General features: G+C 38.3%; 1 protein-coding gene across 1 annotated transcript in view; it reads right to left on the reverse strand.

The window, feature by feature from the left end:
- Positions 1 to 1,352: 1,352 nt before the first annotated feature.
- The window catches only part of enox1 (ecto-NOX disulfide-thiol exchanger 1), a 157,115-nt gene continuing 139,859 nt past the window's right edge, over positions 1,353 to 18,608 (reverse strand). The window contains exons 11-15 of the mRNA XM_067443351.1: positions 17,674 to 17,781; positions 10,304 to 10,363; positions 7,734 to 7,833; positions 6,499 to 6,584; positions 1,353 to 2,743 (exon numbers count right to left, since the gene is read on the reverse strand). Of these exons, the coding sequence (XP_067299452.1) occupies positions 2,612 to 2,743; positions 6,499 to 6,584; positions 7,734 to 7,833; positions 10,304 to 10,363; positions 17,674 to 17,781 (486 nt within the window). The 3' untranslated portion in view covers positions 1,353 to 2,611. The remainder of the gene's footprint in view (positions 2,744 to 6,498; positions 6,585 to 7,733; positions 7,834 to 10,303; positions 10,364 to 17,673; positions 17,782 to 18,608) is intronic.

Raw genomic sequence — 18,608 nt, forward strand, 5'->3', positions numbered from 1 at the left:
TCTCTACTAATGGCTAAGTGTATAACATTGTAACTTTATGCTAAGTAATGTTATGTTAGCTATATTAGACAGCTTTGTGTGCTCTTGATACATGCTTCATGAAAACATAAACCAAAAAAATGTATAATAAAAATGAAAGATTACCTGTCCAGCAGAAATAACCTACAGCCAGCAATGAGTCGTTTTTCAGGTCCCTCAGTTCTCAACATCGTTGAAAAGCCACGTAGATATTTACTCGTTTGATTTCTTTGTTTATCCAAAGACTTTCTGTGCATTGCCTTTTCTCGTACTGTCTTCCTTTTTTGCATTGTTTGCCTTGGCTGACCGTAAAACCCTGCACTGTGAATTATGAATGCTCTTTCTCTGCCATTATTTTGCCTAGGTTTCTTGCCTCTTGAACTGCTCAAATCAAACAAGCGCGCGCATGTGGGCAGATCCTGTAGCAAAAGCGGTGGTCGCCATGGTAGCGAGAGAGAGTGACAGTCGCCCAAGCCAATCATTTGTTTCGTCCCCTAACGAAAATAATGAGCGGTGTTTATTGCAGATTAAAAAGTCTAGAGTCACTTGATTTTTATACTTCTTTTCAGAGTACTTACATTTTAATTATGTATAGACTTATAAAGAAGGTTTAAACAAATTTGGACAAAAGTGTTTTAGATCAGTCCTACCTATCCCACCTTTAAGTGAGCAGGACAACCACCCAGTAGAGCATTACAGTAATCTAGCCTTGAGCTCATGAACGCATTAACTAACTGTTCAGCATTTTGCACTGAAAGCTTATGCCGTAATTTAGATATATTTCTAAGATGGTAGAATGCAGTTTTACAGATGCTAGAAACGTGGCTTTAAAATGAAAGATTGGTATCAAAGAGCACACCCAGGTTCCTCTGACGACGAGGGCTTGACAGAGCAGCCATTGAGTGTTAGACAGTATTCTAGCTTACTACTTGTGGAGTTTTTTTGTCCAATAATTTAAAAATCAGTTTTTCTGATGTTTTTAATAAGTAACAGTGTGTGCAGTTGACACTGTAGTAACAAAACAGGATCAGCAAGGATCAGCAAGTTATGTTTACCACAGACCTTTTTTACTCATACATTGAAAAAAAACTGCCTTATAAAAACCCATAGGAATATCTTGAGGGAACCGGTGGTGAATTAGACCCTGTGACAAATGGCACACCCCTTGGCGGTTGATATGCAGTATCGATGCACACTTTTAGTAGTGCACACTCGTTTAGGGTGCCATTTGGGACAGGGATTTGCTAACATCCCTGCAGAACTCTATATAGAAACTTTATTTTTAAGAGTGCAGTGCACATGAAGTGTTCATTTTTGTACTTTGTGACAATATATCTCAGAATTTTACAACATATTTATTGTTTGTTTGAATTACACATTGCAAATGCAACCAACGGGGTTCACTAAAGATGCAGGTGCTTTAGGTCTTGCATCACCATAATCCTTGATCTTTGTGCATTAACTATTCATGATTCTAACAACCTCAAATAATGCCAGTGCTGGTACAAACAACAATGCAAATGGCTTAGATGGTCTCAGTGGCTGATGTAAATAGCAAATAGATCACATTAAACACACACAGAGCAGCATTCTCCTCCCCTCTCATTCATTATTCACAGCTTGTTATATTCTGGGTGATTAGGGAAGTTCTGCTCCACATTCATGGCAGATAGTTCAGTTGTTTATCCCAGACATGCATCAAAAAACATGTCAGACACAACACTACCAGGCAGCTTTGACACATTCAAAGACAGGGTTGGGCAAGATCCAGAATTTAAGAACTGGCTTCAGTTCACGAGGGTGAATTTAAATTCGCCACAGCTCAAAAGATGTTAAACTGGAATGGCATATATGGAATTTCAGTAGTCGAAAACAACAAAATTCTTAAATGTTCTGTTTTTAATTTTGCTTTCAATACTAAATGTCACCCAAAGCTGGCTTTGATTTCTCCAAGTACAACTGCATTCGATTTTGGATAAATAGTTTAATTGATAAAAAAAAAAAAAACATAATTTACATAAGCAGACCGTTAACAACAGTGCATCAACACATGAAGAGCATGTTACATACATCGTCTACACAACATGGATCGCCTGAAACACAGCAAACTGTCCAAAGAGTGTCAGCTGTGCAACTGTTGTCTATCAGCTCCAGCACTTTGGCCTTGTATTAAATCATTTTTCAAAGCAGAAATCATCTTCACACACACTCTGGCTTTGATAGCGCATAGGGCCGCAATCACACATCTGTGTCCCACATTCAACATTCCGTATTTTCAACCGAGAGGCGTGATATTCCTGGATATCGCCCAGCCTTCAGGGACGACGCCACTGACAGATAAGTTACGCAATCGGCACAGAAGTCTAGAAGGAGCTTTTTCAAGTAAATACATCTGATACTGCGCCACACGTAGACTCTTGCTTCCTCTAGAAAGTCTGCAAGAAAGAGCGACAGTCGTCTGATCTGATCCGAGGCGGTATACGTGGCTGTAGAGCCTGTTGTTTGTCTATGAGGCTCTGGTCCTTCTCGCTGAACCTGGATCAGTCTTCCAGGGGTCCAGCAGCCTCAGCGTCAGTGTATGTGGCTTTGCGAGTCACGCCGACTTGAGAGCCTCAAACCCGCAGAACTTCCAGCGTTTTTCCAACGTCGCTCCAACGCCACTGAACTCCTGCTTGAACATGTTGGGCAGCCGGACCATTAATCTTTCAAGCTCACTGGCCGAAATCTGAAGAATGAGACATGAGCGAAGCAAAGTGACATTTAGATCCATGTTAAACGTTCAGTGCATAAACTGACACAGTTTGTGACCTCGTCTATGCTTGCTTAGAAATTAATCAAAGGCACTAATGTGTTTGCAAGTATATTTGTCATTTGCTTCCTGCAAACAGTTACTGTCATACTGCACTGCTCATTTTTTATATAAAAGATTATATAAACATTTTTATTCAGTTTCACAATACTGCTGGTTTTCTCTTCTCTTAGTTGAAGTAAATGACTATTTAGATTGGGATAAGATAAATCAAACTAAGCTGATCTTATATTAAAGACTCTATGAAATGAGAGCAGGTTTCTTTTCCTTCAATTGAATTAAGACATTTTCAGAAACAAATCCCAGCCACTTCCGTCACAAATGTTTTCATTTAAGTCAGGCTGTTCTTTTTACTTTTCAATTTCTTTTGTTTATTCAAAGATATTAAAGGGTAACTAAACCCTAAAACTACTTTTTTTTTGTTAATGATCTGCAAGACTGGGGCTTTATTAGTGCTGTTCATTGATTTGAGTAAATGTTTTGACATTTGGGTAATTAAATAAAAAATAAAAAGTGTTTTAATTCTACAATATATCATCTAAAAACGAGTCAGGGACGTCGTTAGGCCTATTTTAGGGGGGCTGAACCCCAAAATGTTCCTAAGCCCCCCCAAATTATAATAATCACAATAATAACAATTAGATTTGTCAATAACCGTATCCTCATTCATAAGAAGCAACAAATTATATATATCCAGCTACCAAAAGTAGCTGACATGTCGGAAGTTGGACAGAAGTACAAAGAGTTGTTGTGCTATAAACATGATGCACCGCACCGTCTCGTTGCATTGGTGTGACCTGTGGCAGCTTTCAGAGCGTAAAGACCGGAGCGCTGCTGCATCGTTTGCAGTGCGTATGTGATGCATATTTTTTCCCGTACCGATGTTAAAGGGGGGGTGAAACACTCAGTTTAAGTCAATCTCATGTCAATCTTAAGTACCTATAGAGTAGTATTGCATCCTTCATATCTCCAAAAAGTCTTTAGTTGTATTATATTTATAAAAGAAATATAGGCTGTACCGAGTCTTTCCGGAAAAAACAGAGCGCCTGGAGGCGTATCGTGTGGGCGGAGCTAAAGAATGATGAGTGCAAAGCGCTGACGTCCTCAAGCGTGGAGAGACCCATGGCTATCTCATCTAATAGATATGATCCAGGCTGAAATAAATTGAACAGAGAAACAGCAACACAGGACGTCTGTCTCTGTGGTATGTACTGTATGTAAATGTCAACATTTGTGTGTGTTTATTCGCAGTTTATGAGGACATGATTCGGTTTATGGACAATTGTATGCGACTAACGTTAAACCTTAGCAGTAGCAAGCAAAACGGTTTTGCACGTCAGACTAGTGTAACATACAGAGAACAACAATGGAGTAACGTTAGCGCATTTGAATGATGAAGCACGCGATCGTGTCGTTTAATGATGTTTACTCACACACTTCTTTGGTATGATTTGGTGAAGTCCTGACAGCAGTGAAAGGTGGAGATCCACTTTTAGACGTGACTGACGCGATGTTGTGAAGCTTCCCGTCATTTCTGCGTTCAAATCGATTCAAATGCAGCGCTGCCTTCCCGGAATGCTGTGCTGAAGCGTTGAAGTCGCTCTACGTCACTCATTGGAATAAAGTGGAGCGCGGCGCGACCGTAGGGCCCGTCAGAAGGGTTCACTGGATTTGCACCTGAAAGAGTGTTTATGGGGCGTGCATTTCCTCTCTCACTCTAGTCACGCGCGCGCGCGCACCCTACCGGTAGAAGAGCCCATATGGCCCATACAAGGACCTTCCGATCTATTAATGTCAAACCGACCCATACTCGAAAAAAACTCTCCGAAACTTGTGAGAAACAGGAAGGAGTATTTTTAACACATAAATACTCCATCAAACATCGAACATTAGTTTTTGAAACTTTGTCCATGTTTAGAATGGGAATCCAAGTCTTTAACAGTGTACAAAGCTCAGTATGCATGAAACAGCATTTCACCCACCCTTTAACGGATTACTGCTTTCACACTACAAGTGGACGTTGTCTGTCGAACCGTTCCAGGAGCGGTGCGTATAGAGCAGTGAGGCGATCGTTTCCGCACCCGAGTCTATTTTTTTGCTGTGCTGGATGCGCTGAATTAAAGTGACAGCACAATGTTCACATTAAAGGGTTAGTTCACCCAAAACAGAAATTTATGTCATTAATGACTCACTCTAATGTCGTTCCACACCTGTAAGACCTCCGTTCAACTTCGAACTGGACTACTTTGATGATGTTTTTATTCCCTTTCTGGACATGGACAGTATAGTGTGCATACACTTGGATACGCTCTCGGACTAAATATAAAATATCTTAAACTGTGTTCTGAAGAAGAACGGAGTTCTTACGGGTGTGGAACGACATTAGGGTGAGGAGTTAATGACATCAATTTCATTGTTGGGTGAATTAACCCTTTAAAATAAACATGTGTTGACACAAAAATCTAGTAATTTCATCACAGGCGCATATAATTTGAATACAATTTATAATTCTACTCAGTTTCAAAGTCATCATGAGATGTTTTGTGTATTAGTGATAGGCCTACATGTCATCTAAAGAGTGTATAAAAATTGCAATGATGACAATTAAGCCTTGTTCAGTAGCCTAACTTTTAAATTTGAAATAAAAATAATGAATAAATGCTGTGTTTGTGGTATACAGTCGTGGATCAGTTGCGCTCTGCAAACGCAGCAAATGTGAAAACACAACATCGCGCAACAGGAGATTTTCTTTAGTTTGGTCTGAACTCGCTATTGGTGAAAGGAAGATTGTGTCGTAAATCGTGATAGAGTCAAATTGTAAGTTGTTTTTAATTACCTGCTTACCTTTAGCTACGTTTTCCTGAGGTAAAGGAAAGGGAATATTTTGGTTTTCTATGGAAAACTGTAGCTAGAGTGAACAAGCAATATACAAGATTTTGCAAACGCGTTACAAATCCCTCTTATATTTCATGGGGTATTTAAGGGTCAAAGAGTTAACGAACACATGGCTCATATTACATATTCACCCAAATGAGATTGTTTCTAATCTTTTGTTAATCCTGCATGCACACTCATTGCCATAATGTGTAAATGAATTAAAACTATAGTTCATCCAAAATGAAACACACCCTCAAATTTTTCCAAACCCGTAAGACATCAGTTAATATTCGAAACCTGAAGAGACAATCACTTTAAAAGATGAACAGATTTAATTTAGGCCTTTATTTACATCTAAATGATGGACACACATACGAGCACATCACATATGGTAAATGGAAGCTCAACCGTGCTTTTATGACGCATGAGAACCGACGAGGTTTGTTCTATATGACACATACGCAAGCTTCTGTGTTTACCATATGTTATGCGCTCTATGTAGCCTATGCGGGTTTATATGTGAATAAAAGCCTTAATTAAATCTGTTCATCATATAAATCGGATCACAATATCGCTTCACAATACTTGTGTTACACTGCTAGCTTCATAAGGATTCGTTTTACGATGTCATTATGACCTTAATGGAAGTTTTGGTTACCTGGAGTATTAATGGACCGACAGAAACAATCAGGTTTTGAAGATGACCAAATTCTTATGGGTTTATTGGAACGACATGAGAGTAACGGATTACCGAATTTTAATTTCTGGGTGAAATATTTAACAAAAATAATCACCTTTGTATCAAGTCTCTGGATGTAAGACCACAGATATTCGATGTTGGCTCCAAATGGGTGTACATGGAGAAAGGTTGAAATGATTCCTGTGTAGAGAGACAGACAACAGAACAGGGTTGTAAATGAACGGACTGTATGTTGTCTCTGACTAGTAGTGAAGAAGACAAGAGCCGCAGCCGCATGGTCATAAATATGCCGCCTGAAGCAGAAGTTCCGTCCCTCCCCCACTTAAGCTGATTGCTTTAGAGAGGTCCTGCAAAGGTAAAGCACTGATGCAGAGGCACAGGATATAGTGCCTTGCCTGAAGGGCCCGAGCCAATATTTATTTCCTTGATTTATATGCCGTAACGTAGCCAATTACGAATGAACCTCATTCAATTCCCTCCGTAAGACCTACTTTCACAGAGCCACACTTGGGGAGGGAAGGGGAGTCTCAAGATGTCCATTCCGATTTTAAAATTCAATGCAGAACAGCTGAGGCTGCACCATACGTCTCTGTTCTGCTACAGTGCGTCGTACTTACCGAGATAAACATATCTGTTTTCGCATACTCGTACGAGGAATCTAACCAAACAAACTCATTTGAATGGCCTAACAGCGGAAGCTTATACAAAATTATGTTTACAGAGCAAACTAATCCAATAACTGCATTAGACGGTCTCTTCAGAGCTAACAGTCTAGAACAGGAGCGCCTGGAGACTTAAACAATTTGTTTTCTTCAGTCCGTCCCTTCACTTTGTTCAGCTCAAATGAGTTTGGCTTTTCTGCCGTTCTGGCTCAGGGCCTCAGAGCCTGGCTGACGTTCCCTACTCCATCAATGCGGTATATGTGTCCTCTTTGCGAGCAGCAGTGTTGTGCAGCCATTAGATAGAGCGAAGGCTGTGTGGTCTTCTCTGGACTAGAGCCAATGAAGCGCCTGCGAAAAAAGAAGAACGGCTCCCCTGAGCTGCTCCTAAGGATCATCATCCAAAAACATGACAGAGAGAGGCTGAGTTGTTGCGGAGTGTCCGGCCTCTCTTCCCTCACCTTTCCTGGTCATTGTTATCGTAGAGGTTCAAACATGGGTTGGACAGCCTTGCATTCAACTGCTTGGCTGCTCCTGCACCTGCACGCCCTTCCTGTGCTTTTAAGCTAGGACTCAATCCTCCAAGCCCATCTGGTATTCAACACCCTCAGCACACGGCTCAAGATGTTTTATAGATCAAAACGGCATGAAGCGGAGTTGGAATAATTACCGAGCAAGAGAGCCTCTTTCTCTGATCTCAAAGGACCCCAAATGACCGCGTCGTTATTCTTCTCTCGATGGTGGTAGAGTGCAGCAGTGCCGTTGACTCCCTGTACACACACACATACAAAGGGAAGAGGAAAAAAACACATCAGGATGCAGCGCAACCTCCACGGAGCAGATAAAAGAGTGATGGGATCATACTAACTGTTGAGTTGGATGGGTATGCCTGTTAATCTTTACTGAAAATGCACTGCATTCTGCTGTCTTCGAAGAAATCAATGCCTATTGACATTTAAGTGGCTCTTCTTCCAAGATTCTGCCCAAGATGGCAGGCCATAAGTCACATAGAGGTTGAACCAAATTATAGCAAACATGCTTGCACAGTGCATTTTTGGACACCCTCGGGGACAAACTGTAAATGGAGGCAGCATGTGTCTAAAGCCATATATGACCTATGAAAAATTCCAGTTCAGTAACTTTTTGAAAGAAAACTTCCCAATATGTACACGTATGTCCTCAGACAGAACATTGCTTATTGTTTCTGGAAAAAAACATCACTCCAGTGCACTTATAGAGCACTACTTCCAATCCTTGTTTCAGTGCATGGGGATTGCTGACCGGAGATTGAATGAATGAATAAATGAATGAGGTATTTATGAAATAACCAAGCAGACCTACAGTTTCTTTCTTATCAAATCACATTTTTAAAATGTGGGTTCAGTTTGTTTTGACAAGTAAATAATTAAAAACAGAATGAGATTTGTTTTTAAAAGTTCCTGTCATTGGTCAGAATGTTTTTCTGCCAGGGTTTATGCGTCAGAAATTTCATAATTACAATGTTCAGAGCCTGGGTGACTGAGCAAAGTCATATTCTAGAATCTAGATGATACACACGTTGTGAAGCTGGAAAGGGCATGTAGCTTTGATACGACAGAAACACTGATCTATGATATAGATAACACATATCTGTAATCTGTATATTGTGATCAGAGAGCAGAAAGCAGACAAGTATCAAAATTGTGTAATAATCACTCGACTTTATGTTCCAGTTCACTTCACATTTCGGTGTGATACCATGTGTACATATGTGACAGAAATGCATATTTTCACCTTTTTGAATTCATATGCATGTTTCTATGTAGGACATCTGTGCTGACCCAAACAATTTGTCTCCAAAGATCAGATACTCTCATGGTTGTTATCCATTTTTATATAACATCTATTTTTATCTCCTCACCTGGAATCGATTGGAATATCGGTTTCTTTGGTCTGCTCGGTTGGATTGACTTCTCATTACAAGCAGTCAGTTATAGAGTTGACAGGACCACTTTTTGGTGTGAGTGTGGTTGCTGTATTCATATAGACCTATTTTGTTTTTGTAAACAGCGATGTCAAGTTTTGTGGGTGGAGCCTACCTGGTGGCAGAAAAGGACAGTTCTGCAGTACCTCTACATTGAAGCCACGTAATAAAACAATAAAAAGGCCATGTCCAAGTTTTTATTTCACAATTCTAAGAAATATCAAAATTGCAAGATGATACTCGATATTCTGTCTTTTTCTTTTCAGAATTGTGAGTTTATATCCTTCATTTCTTATTGTGATATCAACTTAATATTGCAAGAAAGGAGATAGGCCTATAACCTTTGTTTAAATGTTATCTATATAAAACGTAATAGGTTTAAATATTATTTCATGCTGGCAACTGTAAATCTATTATGAACTGCATATGTGATTATTATGAAGATCTATTGTTTACATCACATCCATGCTTTAATAGTAGAATAACCAATGCAGGTCTCAGGTTTCATCAGTTCATTCTGTGGCTTGCAAACATAAATGTTAGCTTCTCAGAGTGTCTTCGACAACTAAACTCTCTAAATAAGATTGATTTATTATTATTTTTTTACATCCAAAGCCGCAAGAAGATATTTTTTCACTTATTTTGTAGATTTGGCCAATTTTCCTCCACTTGTTACCACTTGTTTTCCGCCACTGCAATGTACGTGCAGCTGCAAATGATATAAACATGACAAATTGGTTTATACTTTATATTAACATGAACCAATTGCTCCAAATGAACAGAGTGTGAAAATGTCCTTGAAGTGACAGAAATGCAACTGAATAATTTGTGTATCTAATATGTTTTTTTTTGTTGTTTTTTTAAATGTTCTTTTGTTTGATATTTAACAGATTTAACTGTCATCATTGTCACTTATTTCAATTGCAGATATATTTTGCACTGTTAGAAAAAAAATTTGCTAGAAATTCAATTCAGTAATTCCAATATTGCACCTTAATAAAAAGTTAATTTCTGACACTGCAGCTGACACTCTCGGTGGAACTGGTTCAGATTGGAAGACTTTGTATGCAGAAAAGCAGAGGGATGCCATATACTCACTGAACATACAGATCAGTAGGCTAAAATTAACTCCTGCCAGAGAATTCATGGTGTGAAGAGAAATGAAGGGATGATGCAATGTTAGCGGTTCGCATGCGTCTTTTGAAGTGTTCTGATATTTGCAGACTAATCTCGCTGGTGAGTGTGTCAGTGCATCAGTGACGTGCTGAGTGACTTACCTTTTCATGGCCTTCAGAGTTGTGGTTCATCAAGTCTACTGATTCCATGGCATTCAACAACTGTCAAGACAGGACAGAAATACTCACTTACAGACCCAATCCTGTTTTGAAATGCAGCTGTAAAGGAGCCATGCAGACAGTAGCTATGTTTTCATCCAAAGTTGCGAATTTAACTTGTGCACAAAATTGGAATATTGCTTAAAACATTTGGGAATAAAGTACTGTTTCCATCCAGTGAGTCAAAGAGAACAAAATCAAAACTTCCTGATAAACTGTCTCCAAATATCACCAATAAAAGTAGGAGAAGCCACTGTATATAATTTACTTGCGCCTCAAAGTGCAGACGTAACGCAGTAAACGTGGTCGTGTTATCCTTCTTTCAGAGGCGAATGCCTGCTGTTTGGAATTTTTCAAGAAATGTATCCAGTAAATGTGTTTCCATCGTAGTTTATGCGCGTCTTCTTATCTGATAAAATCTGATGTTTGCATTCGTCACGCATGTACATATTGCCGTTTCCATCCAGTGTATTTTTTATGTGATATCCCAAAATGAGAATAAAAATGGCTGGGCGGAATCATAGATAATGTTACTCCTGGGACAGGCTTTGAGTGTGCCAAGTTGATGCTACATTTTTAATGGATGCTTGTGGGAGAAATGAAGTAATGAAACACATTTGTGATCCCACACATTACGGCCAGGGTGTCTCTAGAAGGTCACAGCAGTTTCTTATTTATGAAATATGAAAGCAAGCCCCCCTCTGGTTCTAAAAATACCGTACACACGTCTCCTATCTGCTAGCGGGTTCGGTTAGGAGCGCTAATACAGTATGGGCTCCACAGGACCTCCACGACTATTGATGTTCCTATTATCTCAGTCAAATAACATTCATGCAAACCAATGTCTGCTGTTAGGAAAATAGAGTAAACAAGGCTGGTCATTATTCCCTGCGTCTGGGCAAACCACTTTATGATGAGGTATCATGTTGTTCTGTTCATCAACAGAGAGAACATATCATCTGTTCTCAGACAATAGCTCTATAGACCTTAATCAAGGCAGAAAACACATTTCAATTGAGATGGATGAAGAAGCTGTGGGATGTACAGTCTGTTATATAGTTATGCCTTAAGGCCAAAAGTCACATCTTCTTTCACAACTCGTGACTCTAATTTTTATAAAGATCTATTTTCAGTTGTTCTCATCCGAAATTTGGTGAAATGCCTGCAGAAACAGAACGTTAAGGCAGCCCTTGTGAAAAAGAAGAAGCTTAACTTAAGAGTGTTTTAAAATCAGATATACACTTAACTATTGATTGTGCACCTAGGGCCAGATTTGCTAAACAGGGCAAATTAGCATGAGAGCGCAATTCCATAAAAGCGCCGATGGGAGAGGAAAGTTATGCGTGCGATCAGAGATAGATAGCAACGAAGTTGAACTACTTCAGTACTGTACTTAAGTACTAAAAGGCAGTATCTGTATTTTACTAGAGTATAATTATTTCTCCTACTTCAACTTTTACTTTAGTAGCCTACATATTTTCGATAAGTTTAATACTTTTACTCTTTTTTTTTGTACTGCATAGTTACTCGTTACAATTATAAAAATGCTACGAATCATTTCATTCCATTCCAAATCCACATTACCACTGCCAGAACGGTAGATAACAGGTTTGATGAAGGGTTTTTTAGCCGCCAAAGCCTTATTTGTTCGGTGAGTGATGTAGAATAGAATAACTGCTGCGCTTGTCAGGGCACATATGCGAGAGAGAGCGTGAGAGAGAACGCGAGAACGCCCGGCATGCATTCACTGTCCAACAACACTAGCTCTGCCTTTGTTTTACATAGCTAATGTGCGCTGGGAAGTAACATACAAACAATGAACAGCTGTATTTTTATTTACTAAGATTAACAAAGATTAATAAATACAGCAACGTATTGCTCATGGTTAGTTCATGTTAGTTATTAGTCAAATGCATTAACGAATGTTATGTTAACTAATCAAACCATATTGTAAAGTGTTACAAACAAATATTTTACTGAGAACCCGTCTGAAATAAGAATATAAGTGTGCTTGTATTTGTTTTAAGTAAGATTCATTAATCTTAATAAACTACAGTATTTTCAGGTTATTTATGACAATGTGTAGAAAAATTACCTTAAAAAAATAATTTAGCCTAGTTTAGACTGGAGTGAGGTGAAAATACACAAAAAAGTGCAAAGCAAGTTATCTAGCTGTTCATTTTATTAAATTGTATATGGTAGGAAATTAGACTATTAGTCAAAATAAACTTTTTGGTAATGAAATATGATGTTCAAACTTTCTTTAAAAACTACATACCGCAATACTTGTACTTTTTCTTTCAGTACTTGAGTAGTACATTTTTAAATAAAATACTTGCAATAGTTAAGTACAAAAAATGTTGAATACTTTTGTACTTCAGAATTTTGCGCCTGAAAGGGAAACTCCTACAAATGCATATGCAATAAGGTCAGCCCCAAAAATAACCCTGTGTGTCTTTAGTAAATTGTGACAGTAGTTTTTTTAACACAAAAAGAGGGTTTGTGCTGGCAATATATAGTACTTTTAAAAGGATCGTGTTCTAATTTTTTGTCATGCTTTAAAGAAACACACTTATGATGTTTTGACTACCATCCTAAAGCACATGTAAAGTGCTTGCTTATAATTTTAACTGTTGTGTTATTCAATATTACATTTGAAGTTAATATATTTTAAATGCACTAAACTGCAACTTTATCATGGCAAATATTTGATTACATCAAATATATTTAAATATATGACATGCAAGTTTGACAAAGTATTTTTTAGTTAACCATAAATGCTGTACATGCAGCCATATATTTTAACCTAATTTCAATTCTGGAATTCCATATAGGTCTGGTTTCTACAGACAGAGCTTATATTAAGCCAGGATTAGGCCTTAGATAAATTAAGACATTTAAGTAGCTTTTATAAACATGAAAAATCCTTACTGGTTTGTATCTTGAGACAAATCAAAGGCACTGACACTTGCTTGGAGTTAAAACAGCTCAAACATGCATTTTAGTCTGGGACTAGGCTTGAGGCTTGTCTGTGAATTTTGTTCACATGCAGGTAGATATATGTGTATCACATAGACTGGGCCTATATGTGTGTCTAGTGTAGAAATGAAAAACAACCCGGCTCTCCAGCGTAACCTTGTTTCTCTTCCCCAGCCATAACAAAACATATTCATCTTGAGACGAAAAACTGTCCTACTCTTTTTTGTGTTTCTGCTTACATGTCTCTGTTTTCAGGTGTGTGTGTGTGTGTGTGTGTGTGTGTGTGTGTGTGTGCACCCTGTGCTCCTGCTGCCATGTTGAGTTGTGTTTCTTGCTGAATGCACAGGGGGAGTGAGGACAGTAAGTGACCCCAGGCTGCAGAGCTTCCCGCTGTCACATGAGGAGGCAGACACTGCCAAAACGCAGTATATCTGAAGCGAACAGTGCTCTTAATGGCTTATATAAGGCTTTGTGCACCTCAACAAACTAACTCCCTACCAGTGCTGGGAAGTAACTGAATGCTACGCACTTAACTATATGACACTGCCAAAAGTAGTGACACAATTATGTATTGCATGTGAATTTGTACAGCAGAGTGAGCTAATCAGACAAGCTTGCCTAAAATTTCTTTCAAATAAAGCAGTTAGATATGGAAGCTTCTTTCTACTGCAGAATAAAATATTTAAAAATGGGTACTTTTACTCTTACTCAAGTACATTTCTTGTGAAAAAACTGTACTTTTACTTTGTTACATTCGGTGGTGTTCCTCCGCTACTGTCAAATGGAACTAATTCATTTTTAAGTTAATATGACTTGTTCGCAAGTCTCGCGAAACGTTGGAGAGGCTGCTTTGCGAGAGCTGGCTACACATCACTCGCTTATAATTAGTATGAATTTAGTTGGAAGATGATGACCAAAGCAGAGGAAGATGTGTGTGAGCTACGGCAGGCAGATCACCGTGGACTCAAGTTCAGTCTATGTTTTTTACTCCAAGATGTCAAAAAGAATGCGATGCATGCTGTGTGGACCAAAACGAACTGACATCTCGGCATACAAGACTTCCAGCTCCAACCTGAAAAAACATTTAGCGGTGTCACAATGATGCCCATATTTGACCACTATTAATGGTAATTTGTAGCCTGACAAGCCAGACCCACATCAAGATGTTTGGTATGGAAACTCACCATTGACAAAACTCAATCCGAGCGGCGGGATAAACGGTTGTCTTTCAAACTCCCTCTGTACACAATAGGACAGCTACAACCAACCAGAGCAATGAAGGTCAAGCGGAGCTAGTTGACAGATTAAACATTCGCCGTATTCGGTCAGCAAAACTCTGAACACATCTTCCCTTTTTAAGAATGACTTCAGTGCCGTTCTTTGTTCTTTTCTCAGAGAAAAGCTTAACTCCAAGTCTTTCAGAGTCGCGGTCAAAGCTGATTCGAAAGACCGCCGTTCTCCTGCCTCTGTGTTTACTAGTAGCACGCAACTCTGCTGTCACTATGTTAAGCCCCGCCCACCGACTCTATACACAATATGATTGGCCAGACCAGAGTTTGGTGTTTACAGCTCAGACGTGTATTAAGAGTTGCTAGACGACACTCGCGGCAGATTAGATTTGCTGCCGCTTAAGTGTGTCTAGATTTCTAGGCTAGGCAATTGTTAACTATGGGCACTTTTCACTTATTGTAATACTATTTCAAACACTGTCCGAGTGTTTTCCTCATATGCGCTCTTGTGCAAGCAATGACAAACCATTTGAATCCTCCTAACAACACACAAATGTCCACATCAGCACATTTACATATCTTTTTTTCACATAATGAAACAAATTGAATGTGACATCTTGCATTTATACACAAAATCCGGATGTAGATAATACATACAAATAAAAACGGGATTGTATTTTTGTCCTACCTAAAGAATGGATATACTTATAAAAATATAAGAACAAAGTATGCTACTCCGGTTAGTCCAGCACACCATTAATTTACACTGTTTAACCATTAATCACTCACACACACACACACACACACACACACTGACACACACATATTTGTAGAGGTCAACCTTTCAAGCAGAGGTGTGTGAAAGCTCTCCAAGTCTTTTTGCTTCTTATCAATCAGATCAAAAGTAACCAGGGCTGGACTGGGGCTAAAATTTGGCTCTGGCATACCCAGCACATCCGGCCCATGAGTTCCCCGTGAATGTTTTTGCTGGGTTTGGGGCCTTAAATTAGAGTATATAAATAAAACTAGGACAAGGACAAATAATGATAGATATTATCGAATTTGCTGCAAATGCAGATAAACTTAATATTGCTTTTTTGTCACACAGAAATGCCCTTGACAGTAAAGCACTGATGATTTTGAGCTAGGATCCAGTAAAGTAAATGTGCTTCTTTTAAATGATGTCATCATTTTCTCACTCTCGTGTCGTTCCAAACCTGTATGTCTTCTGTGAAACACGAAATAAGATTTTTAGTGCAGCATTTAAACGCAGCGTACGTTCGTCAGCGGCTGCGTTGTGCAGATATTCACCTTTGCAGTTCCATGCGCTCAAATACTAATAAATAAATACATAAATAGAAAAAAGTGACTAATATTGAGGGGAGGTCTCTCTCGCTTCGGCTTGTCAATTCAGAAGACAAACCAATGGGCCGCTGTCGCTGCATGTTGTCAGGGGTACAAAAAATAAATAAAAATGAAAAAACACTACCGGCCCCAGTGCGTCGGCCCAGCAGACAAATGCCCGGTATGCCAGATTACCAGTCCAGCCCTGAAAGTATAGTAATTAAGTACTTAAATAGTTTTCATCGAATACTTTTCTTACTCTTACTCAAGTAACTATTACAATTGTTACTTTTACTTAAATATTTCCAAAAGTTCTTGTACTTTTACTTGAGTACAGATTTTGGCTACTCTACCCACCTCTGTGGGTGTGTTTTGAATGTAATGTGCAATAAACCAATCAGAGTCTCCTTTCCCATTCCCTTAAAAAGCCAGTTGCGTTTGCACCATGGCAGATTCTCTATTTACATGGCGGAATTTGCGAGCAGAAACACTGAACACTTCTCCAGAGAGGAATCCTTTTATTTTTAATATTTAAAAATGTTTATGTGCTGGTGCGTGTCCCTGTGTGTGTAATAAACTGAGTGTACACGCGTTGCCCTTTTAAATAACACAAAAATTACTGACTTTAGAGAAGGTTTTCATTGGTCAATAGTGCAGTCGTTTTTAGTTGCCTCAAAATAGTAATGCACCTGAACACACCTCGTTTTCAGACAACACGCAAACCATGGGTGAACGGATGGACGAGAGTACATTTGCTATTTAAACATCGTGGCGCTGGATGTGAAACCGATAACTGCGTCTGGCTGAAACGAACAAAAAATACTTGCGTCAATCAATTAAATTAACTAATTAATCGCAATTAAAAACATTAGAGTTTTTATATTTCACAGTTAATTAATCTCTAAATTAATGTTGAAACAACTTAAAGTATTTGTTTGAATATTTGTTTAATGCCATATTTTTATGAATGAAGGCCACTAATACTGCCACTGAATTTTTTTTTAAACATTAATGATAGATCATATAATGTAATGCCAAAGGATGCCAAAGGATGACAGAAAAACAGATGCTGTGTTAATTGCGTCGAAGTGTTCCTCTTGCACAGTGAAGTTTGTTGGTTGAACATAATTTCATTAGAGAACTCAAAAAGATTGATGTAAACTTATTTTTGACCCCATTATTTTTACTATATTTTTACCACTAAAATTTCTGCTCAGTTATATTATGTAAATTATGTTTTAGTTTTTTGTTTTGTTTTTTTCTTTTCATTTTAATGGTGATATTTATAGATAAATGCAGTAGAATAATGTCACCTTAATTGGAATCCTCATTATTTTCTCCCATATAAATGTTGTGATTACAACAACATAATGATCTTGCTGTGTAGCTAAAAGGGTACATTTAAACTGAGTAGCTGCAGCTTCTCGAAGTCAACAAGAATCTGCACACTGCCACTGCTGCTCCCAAAGATTTATTTAAAAAGAAACAACAAAGGGTCGAAGGGTCTTCGTCAGGGTCTTTGGGTCGAAACGTTGTTTCTTTTTAAATAAATCTTTGGGAGCAGCGGTGGCAGTGTGCAGATTCTTGTTTACTTATATGAGTTAAATGCTTCATTTAATCTAGCGGATGTGCACACAATTCTTCTTTGAATTCACAAAGCTGTAGCTTTTCCTCGTAATCATTGTTTGTGCCCTCAAATAAAACTATTATGTATATGGAAATTCAGATTATTCAGCAAAACGGCCAAGAAATCTGTCCAACCTTTTCCCTGAGGCTGAGGACCTCTCCCTCCAAGTAGCGCTGTTCGTCTCTGGCCTGTTCCAGCTCCAGCTCCTTCCCTTTCAGCTCTTCCTGGAGCCGAAGCAGTTGCTGTGGAGACAAACAGCACCGTGAGCAACAGAAAGCAGATGGCTGGAACAATGAGCAGCGTGTGGGGCTGCATGGTGCCCTCATAAACAAACACCACATAAATATTATTGAACGGCAAAGATGATAAACAGGGGTGAAGTGGTGGGTAAGCAATGTTGACTGAGTCAGACCTTTAAGCCTGTTCAGAAGTTCATGCGCTCAGCTTTTTGTTGAAAAGAAAGAGGTAACACTTTAGTTTCGGGTCCGGTTCTCACTATTAAATAGTTTCTTATTTGCATGCATATTGCTGCGATATTGGCTCTTTATTAGTACTTATAGAGCACAAAAATACCTAAACTTAACTACCTTAATAACTATTAAGAAGTAATAATTAGGAGTTTATTGAGGCAAAAGTCATAATTAATAGTTAGTTAATTGGACCATAATCTAAAGTGTGACCGGATAATAATTGTTTATTAATAATATTTTTATAATATAATATAATATATTTATAATATAATATAATTAATAATTTTATAATAATTCATTTTTAAATGTTAATCTACCTCTAGTCCACCAATGGGGATGTATCATATGATAAAGATATGCAATACTGACAAACAATATTCACAATCCAATCAATTCCAGATAATAATTAATAAAACCAAATCTTGTTCTATGATTGGCTTGTTTAGTGTCCTGTGTCACTAAATGTTTTGGAATAGTCTCTTATGCTCGCCAAGGCTGCATTTATTTGTTCAAAATACAGTAAAAATGTAATTATTAATACAATATAAAATAATTGTTTTCTATTTTCATTTATTTAAAAATGCTATTTATGCCTGTAA

Source organism: Pseudorasbora parva, chromosome 5 (genome assembly GCF_024679245.1).
Source record: "Pseudorasbora parva isolate DD20220531a chromosome 5, ASM2467924v1, whole genome shotgun sequence".
Lineage (NCBI taxonomy): Eukaryota > Metazoa > Chordata > Actinopteri > Cypriniformes > Gobionidae > Pseudorasbora > Pseudorasbora parva.